General features: G+C 34.4%; 1 protein-coding gene across 1 annotated transcript; it reads right to left on the reverse strand.

Annotated features, from left to right (window-relative positions):
* Positions 1–864: 864 nt before the first annotated feature.
* On the reverse strand, positions 865–2,689 carry LOC148202382 (cyclin-U4-1-like). Its single transcript, XM_088108688.1, has 2 exons — positions 2,113–2,689; positions 865–1,236 (listed from the first exon to the last, which is right to left on the reverse strand). Exons 1-2 carry the CDS (start codon positions 2,445–2,447, stop codon positions 957–959), a joined length of 615 nt encoding a protein of 204 aa, XP_087964814.1. The 5' UTR covers positions 2,448–2,689; the 3' UTR covers positions 865–956.
* Between the last annotated feature and the right edge of the window lie 5,666 nt (positions 2,690–8,355).

Genomic DNA, 8,355 nt, shown 5'->3' on the forward strand with positions numbered 1-8,355 from the left:
TAATTCTGGTTGACCTTTATTGCACATGTTTCTTCACTTCCGCAGAATTAGCCCAACTGTCAATTAGCATGCACTATCTGTTTGATGTTGAATGGAATGTCGGTGATTATGCTTGTGATGTATAGCTACCATAGTATCAAAAACTTTCTAACACCCCAAGTGAACATCTATGTATACATATCAGTAGATCAACAATTCACATAATTTGTGTGGATACAAAGTAAAAGACACTTTTGAGACAAGCCACAATCATATAAAGTATAATCCCAAGATAATCTTGAATATTCTGAAAAAGATCCTAGTAATTCATATACCCACTTGAGCATAGAAAAGAAAAAGTATACAAACATGTATATAGTATTTTTTTTTTATATTATATTATGTGTATATTGTTTTTTTCATGTCAATTGGAATTAAGGTTTCAGCGGTCTTTTTCCATTGAAGTAACATGTTGAATCTGTAATTGATCCCTGGACCCTATTCCTTGTAGACTAGCACAGAGTTTCATTAAAATAGTACCTATCTATTGAACTGTGCACATCATTCTTTTGTCTTCTAATGGCCAAAATGGCCATGCACTCCTCAGTCACCACACATTTCTGTCTAAAATGTTGTTAAAAGCTTTCCCTTTGTTTAAGTGACAGTTCAATTTGCAAATCCCCTATGGAATCCAAAGGTGGACGAGAATCGGTCTCAACCATACAAAAAACCATTGATTATTATATCAGAAGAACTAAAATACTAGACTTATCTAGCCAGACTGTAAAGAAGAGACAGTTATCTGTAACTCTGTACAATACCAAATAATTTAATCAACCAGAATTCAGAAATAGAAAACAAAAACTAATTGGAGACACAAAGAAAGGAGCAAAATGATTTAATTTGCAAATCTGTAATAGGTTCACTACATCTACAGCTAGAGCACTGATTACATGCATTGAGAAAATGCAAGAAAATCAAACAGCTAATTGTTGTTGCTTTTGATGGGAAGATGATTCATCCTCGTTGAAGCATAAATGTGCCTTTAGTGATTTTCCTAAACTTAGGGAAGAATCTGCCAAAGTCAGTGGTTGCATCAGCAACATTTCTCTTTGGAGATGTGCACAGTAAGCTTGGAAGGTACCAGGGGTTACATTTAAATGGAAACCCAAGCCAAATAAGAAGTCCACCTCAAGAAAATTCATCTCTATTGTAGTGATTCCTCCAACTTTTGCATAGTAAGCATTGTTGTAGTACCTAAGGATTTCAAGAGTGACAGAAAAGTGAAAGAGTGAGGAATTTGCTGAATAGCATGTAAATTTTTTAAGATGAAACAAGCGAGTCAATAATCATTAAGAGTTTGGCATTTCCTTTTATGTCTTGTGCTAAATTCGACCATAGATTTGTGTAGAGACATTGTTTTTCAGGAAGTTCATGATTGTCTTTAAAAGTTAGCTGCTGCGTACATGCAATAAAGTGGTGGGGTCACATGGGTGGGTTGTCTCTTTCCAAGGTAAAGCCAGCCTGGACATAGTAGTGTTCACAAGCAAGACTATATTCTTTTAAGAAACATGGTCGTTTTCAATTTACCACTATGTAACAGAGAATTATTATGGTAGAAAGTGAAAATTTTACAGGGAAAAACTAACATGCAAGATCTGCGTTTATTACAGATTTTATTTTCTTTTTCTCCTGAAATGAAGTATTTCAAAATCAACATGAGAAACATCAATCTCCAAACACGGGAATGGCAGAGCAATTCTATTGTTTTTTCTCTGATCTGGTTGAAAGGATCTGATCATCTGACCTCTTCAAACAAATGTTATAACTTATTTCATTCCGAAATTACCACTACATACTTAAATCACATGATTAACCGTTAATCATACCCCACCATGTTAACCACAACAATTTGTTACTAGGAAATTCAAGCACTCCTCAGAATTGTCTTAAATTTGCTCTTCCATTCCATGTCAATTAGATTGACCAGATGAAAGAAACATCTCACTGAAATTTCAGAGTGGACTAAGCTTTACAATTCCTCATTGATTATGACAGACTTCAAGGGTATTAGATTTGAAAAAGAAAAGAAAAGAAAATGTATCAGTGTTTTGATTATACTAAGATACTCACAAGTCATCCATGAATTTTGCAGCCACCATAACGCTGGTGATGAGTAACCGATGCACATTGAAGGAGTTGATAGGCAAGGAGGGTTGCCTCTGAGTGAAGCGATCAAGATAGACATATGCAACAATGAAGCATGATGGACTGCAGTTTGCATACTTGAAAATTCTCTCAAGATAGCTTTGAATAGAGATGGTGGGGCAAGTCAAGCCATGAAAAACGGAGATCTTTTGGTGGAGTTGTTGCTGGTTGAGATCATTAGATTCAGCAACCCTTTTGAGCAGAGAAGAGAGAAAAGATATCAACTTAGGCATAACAGAAGGACTCTCAAGCTCTGCCATGGAATCAATTGTAGGAAGTAAAGTGCTTGGAATTGATGTCAGACAGAGAGGGTATATATAGCAGAAGGGTTATGATAAGCCAGTGAAAGAGGTTGTTTGTTAAGGGTAGGTACTTTTGTTGGCCAAAATGCCCCTTTGTAATTTAAATTATCTGTGTAAGTTGGCATTTGTGGTGGCTTGTGTCCTTTTCGGCTAAAAAAGTTTTTGGGGTTTGAGTTGGGTAATGATTTTAGTTTTTGCTCTTCTTTGTTTCAAAACTTGACTTGCAAAAGAGGGAAAAGAGAGTGGTGCTTATTGTGGATTGGTGGTGTCTCTTTGCTGCAAAGGAACTGTGCTGTTTTTTTGTGTGGTGGTTCATTTGTGACAAGGGTTTGGGCATTCCATACCCATCATGTGATTACATGTGGGAAATTTTAGATGGTATTCTGAGGGTCCCACGTTTTAGGCGACCTTTGCATGTGTTTTGATTCTGAACAAGTGGGGTGACATAACATGGATTTGTTGTGTTGGTCCATGGCATTACTATATGCTGCTTTTGTTCCTTCCTCTCTGCTCATACCCTATAAAACCAAAGCAGAGAAAGGTGGTGCTTGGATTCAAGATAGATTTAGATATTTTGATTCTTAAAGGGTCCTTTAATTTTTCAAATGGGTTGGTGATTTTGGTGAATTATCAAAACAATACAAAAGGGAAGTTAATGAAAGTAAATATCTTATTACTGATAGTAGAAAACTATGAATACAACAACTGGGTATCTTAAAGTTATATTCTTTAAAGTTATTGTTGAATTACTGAACATTCTTTGGGGGAACTACAGAGCATAGGAACAACATGGAACCTTAAAATTACAGCTAGAATGAGGTGGATTTAGGCTACAAATTAGATAACCAAGCTGGAAGAATTGGCTGTAACTGCAAATAGAAAATGGTTACATGAACTTTTTGTAAGACCTTTTATGGGCATCTATGGAGCTAGAAAACAGAGAGATAGTATAATATTTTTCTGATCCATTTCCTTGTGCTTCTTGTCCAATTCCTTACAACTATGTCCAAGTCAGAACTACCGAGGAAACCATTATATCAGACATTTTCTATAAAACAAACAAATTAAATAATCCAAAGTCCAAATAAAACGACAAATGCTTGCTTTGTGTAACACCTACCATATCTAATCTTCTCTGGATTAAATCCATTAAATACAGTTATTGTGAGATCTTCTGCTGATTTCTATATATATATATATATATATATATTTAAGTCAGATATACTTAAGTTGCATCCACTCATTAATCTGAACGGCTAGAGGAAAGTAAAACACACTCAACCTAAATCATTAATGCAATATTTGATACACTGATTACTATATTTTTCTATAAATATATTATATATGGTATTTTGTATAAATATAACATTAAAAACACCTTTTCATCCATTGTATTAATTACTTATTTTTTATATGATACTATGTATAATTAAAGATAAAATAATATCATTCAATATTATGTTTTCATTTGCTCTTAGGATATTTAATATCATACACATGTATATACTAAAGTATGTCATAAAGTTTTTTTTTTTAAGAATTTCGTTAAATATTACATTAATTAATTTTACTATATCTATTTAATTTAAAAATAAAATATAAAATGCTTTTAGCTGTTTTTTTTTAATGTTTTTAACCTTATTTATATGTAAAATAGAAACGTTCTCAATAATATTATTAAATATTACATTTATGAAATTTAATACTATAAATTTAATGGGTTAAATATGTTTTTAGTCCCTAAACTATAGGCCGTTTCTGGTTTTCGTCCCTCTTTCAAAGTAAGGTACGATTTGGTCCTCAATCTTTTCGAAACTTTGGTTTTAGTCCTCGAAAACTAACACCGTTAAATATGTGCTGATGTGTCTAACGTCTCTGTCCACGTGTTCTAACGTCTGTGTCCACGTGTTCTAACGTCTCTGTCGAGGTGTTGTTACAGCTGAAATGCAAAGTTAATCCAACATTGGTAAAGTTTGGTTTATTACTTTCACTGCAAAGTGTTCTGTGAAGGATTTGAGCAAAGACGAAGTCAAGGTTGAAGCTTGGATATCACCTTCTTGGGCATTGGTGGAGTTGGGCACGTAAGTTCATATTCGTCTCTGTTTTGGTTTAAAATGATGGATGGATTTGGGGATATAGGGTTTTGGTTTCGAACTTCAGTTTGTTTGTTAATCACTTTTGAAGGGAAATGAAAGGTGATAGAGGAGGTTGCACACCAAGGAGCATAGGTTCTGGAATGTCCCAAACATGTGGATCCTCTCACTTAGCTTCAAAAAACTGTGGTTGTGGGGAAAGATTGTTGTTGTTGAAGGCAACTACATTGAAGAACAAAGGGAGACTATTTTATAGATGTAGAAATTGGACAGTAAGTGAGAATAAAAGCTTTATTTATTGTGTTGAATATTGTATTGGTGATTTGTTATTTTCATTTGCAGAGTAATTCAAGCTGTAACTTCTTTGAATGGGTTGATGAAGGAGATTTCGAAATGGAAGGAAGCTTACAAAGGAAGAGTGAAGAAGTTGAAGTGTGTATTGAAAATGTGGTGTTGGATCTAAGGAAGAAGAAGGACAAGTTGAAGAAGAAATTAGAGGAAGAGAGAAAAAATTTCAAAATTATGTTGGTGTTTTTTGTATTGTCATGGGCATTAACAGCCATGTTTTGTATTCTGTTTGTGTTGAAGGTAAATTGTAATTAGATAGGTTGTGTTGTGGATGTACAAGCAAGTTTTAAATTGAATAAAATGTGGAAGTTCAGTTGAATTGTGCCCTGATGGTTGTGTTATGTGCATTTGTGTTATATAGTTTGCAAATATTAGCAGCTTTGACTACCAATTCTGCAACTTATCAGAAAAAGTGCTAAAAATTTGGGGGTTTAAATGTGAATTTTGCATAAACGAGTTTGGAATGTTAATGTGATGATTTTAGCAACTTTGTTTTACCAAATTTGACATGTAGTAACTGCCAGCAGAGGCTAAAAGCTTCGAGATGAAAAAATCACTGTATGAGTTGCTCTTTAGCACCAAAAGTGGTGGTTTAGAATGGGAAATGCGCAGAGGGACTAAAACCACAAACTGCCACCAAATTGTAGCTTGTCCCAGCAGAGGGACTAAAACCACTAAAAGCAATTACAACATAAAAAAAAAGCAAAGCAAAGCAAAGCAAAGCAGACAGCAGAGGGACTAATAGCAGACAGCAGCTTAACCAGTTACAGCATAAGTAAAACCAAAGTAAAGTGGTCCATATTGATTAATAAACAAGTCGTTCAAATAGTGGTCCCAACATACTTTAAAGGGTTACAATCACTACAAGACAAAAAAGTGGTCCACTACAGGCACTACTTTAAATACAACTTCCTTGAGACCCTACAACCACTACAAATTGTTTGAAATTACATCCTTGAATTACAACTTCCTTGAGACCCTACAATTTGTCGTTCTCCATCACCCATTAAACAATCCATTGCAATTCTCTTAGCTCTTCCAGCCTTCCAATGAGTTATTCCAACACTATATGACTTTTGTATTTCATCTATGATTTGTTTCACTGTCATGCCTGCAACATTGACAAATCTGCCAACCAAAACCTGTGCAATCCATTGTACATTTGCACTTTTGCTACCAAAACCCCTTCCACACTTGTGCCGAACTAGAGTTTTGACTCTAAAGGTTTGCCTACTTCCTACCTTGCTAGCCATAATAACAAAACCACACCCCTTCTTACAAACTGCCCTTACCCTCTTCAAATCATTCTTCACAAACTTCACTTCTTTTCCATTCAAAACGCTATGCTCCTGTACGGCACTCTTAAAATCCTTCAAACACTTAAACTCCATTCCCAATCTAAATTTGAATCCCTTACTCATATCTTCTGCTTTATACTTTGGAAAGTGCCTTTTATTGTCCCTCTTATCCTCCTCACTATCTACATTTGAGGACAACTCTTCTGTATCATAAACTTCATTTATCTCATGCTCTCCAACTTCTTCGTTAATGACAAATGCCCCCTCACTATCTACAAATGTGCTCCTAACATTTGTATTTTTGTTTTTCATTCTCTTCCACCTATCCAAAACTGGATTAATATTTCTTCTCTCTTCCTCTACCGTGACATTGTCCATCCCAAACCCATCATCACCATTTGCCATTCTCTCCTCTTCAATTTCATCAACATTTTCCACCCCTTCATCCTCAAGAACATTGCCCTCTTCATGTTCTTCTTCATCTTCTTCATCTTCATCTTGCTCTTCATGTTCTTCTTCACCTTCTTCTTCATCTCCCTCAACATTCCCCTCTTCCTCTTGCTCTTCCACAATTTCTCCCTCAACATTCCCCTCTTCGTCATCTACTACCAAGTCTTCTACTTCAACATTTCCCTCCACCCCACCAATATCTTCTTCATCCATAACAACCTCTTCCTCCATCTCCTGTACTCTTACTTCCTCTGCCTCCTCACCAAATGTAAGAAAACAAATTTCCTCTGCCTGACTGGGTTGGCCATGTTGAACATAGATTTCAACTTCCTCCTTATTTGCCTCTGCATAGTTAGCCAACAAAAGGGCTTCTCTGTCATCTGTCAGTGGTCTGAGGTTGTTCATTGCCTTTTGTTTGGAACCCTTCCACCAAAGTTTGAACTCTCCACAGTACTTGAATTCTCTAACAAATCCCACAGCTTCAAAGTATGACCACATGTCGGGATCGATTCCCCTAATAACATGTATCTCTCCTACCACATATTGTAGACCCTTGTTCTTCATGAACTTCCCCATATGATACAAACACACGTCAAAAACCATTTTTCCTACAAGGTCAAATGAAAACTTCCCACATTAGACTGACAATGCACAGCGGAATGCCCATTACACACACAATTGCTTTTCTTGTTCAACGAATCACAGAGAAAACAAGTTAAACTTAAACTAAAAAATTACCTTGCACAACGAACCACACACAATCGCCTTTCTTCTTCAACGAACCACCTCAACAAACCACAAAAAAATCCCTTTCTTTCACGAACCAAACGCAAATAACCAACACATGAACCACGAAAATGCACGCGCAGATGAACCACGAACCAAACCCAAACAAAGAACAGCAACACCAACACCAATTGTAACTGATTTTGAGTACCAATTTCATTCAAGATTAAAGAGGAATCAGTTCGACTTAACACACGTCAGCAAAAAACCAAGAACACGTGGACAGAAACGTTAGACACATCAGCACATATTTAACGGTGTTAGTTTTCGAGGACTAAAAACAAAGTTTCGAAAAGATTGAGGACCAAATCGTACCTTACTTTCAAATCGTACCTTACTTTGAAAGAGGGACGAAAACCAGAAACGGCCAATAGTTTAGGGACTAAAAACATATTTAACCCAAATTTAATTTATGAAACAATAATTTTTCGTAATAACTATATTCTTAAATATTACTATAGTTAATATAACATTAATTTAATTTTTCAAATATAACATTCTTAAATGTGACTTTTTTATGAAATTGAAATTTATTAAGAAATTGAAATTTATTAAGAAATTAATATTTAAAAAGTAATTATTAAAATATACTTTTATTATATTTAATAAAAGAAAAACAAACAAGAAACCAGCTGCGGGAAACTTTTCAAATCTACTATTTTCAATTAGAAACTAAAATTTTAGGATTTGGTTATTTAAAATTCTTTTTAGAATCTTATAGTTTGAAATTTCTTATTATAATTTCAATATCTATTCCCATCTTAAATTTGTTAAAAGAATATTATTAAAATAAATCGTTATATATATATATATATATATATATATATATATATATATATATATATATATATATGACTATCCACTTTGAAGTATAATATTTTTATTTTTATT

The sequence above is a fragment of the Vigna umbellata genome, chromosome 3, assembly GCF_029865625.1.
Source record: "Vigna umbellata cultivar VRB3 chromosome 3, Vumbellata_1.0, whole genome shotgun sequence".
Taxonomy (NCBI): Eukaryota; Viridiplantae; Streptophyta; class Magnoliopsida; order Fabales; family Fabaceae; genus Vigna; species Vigna umbellata.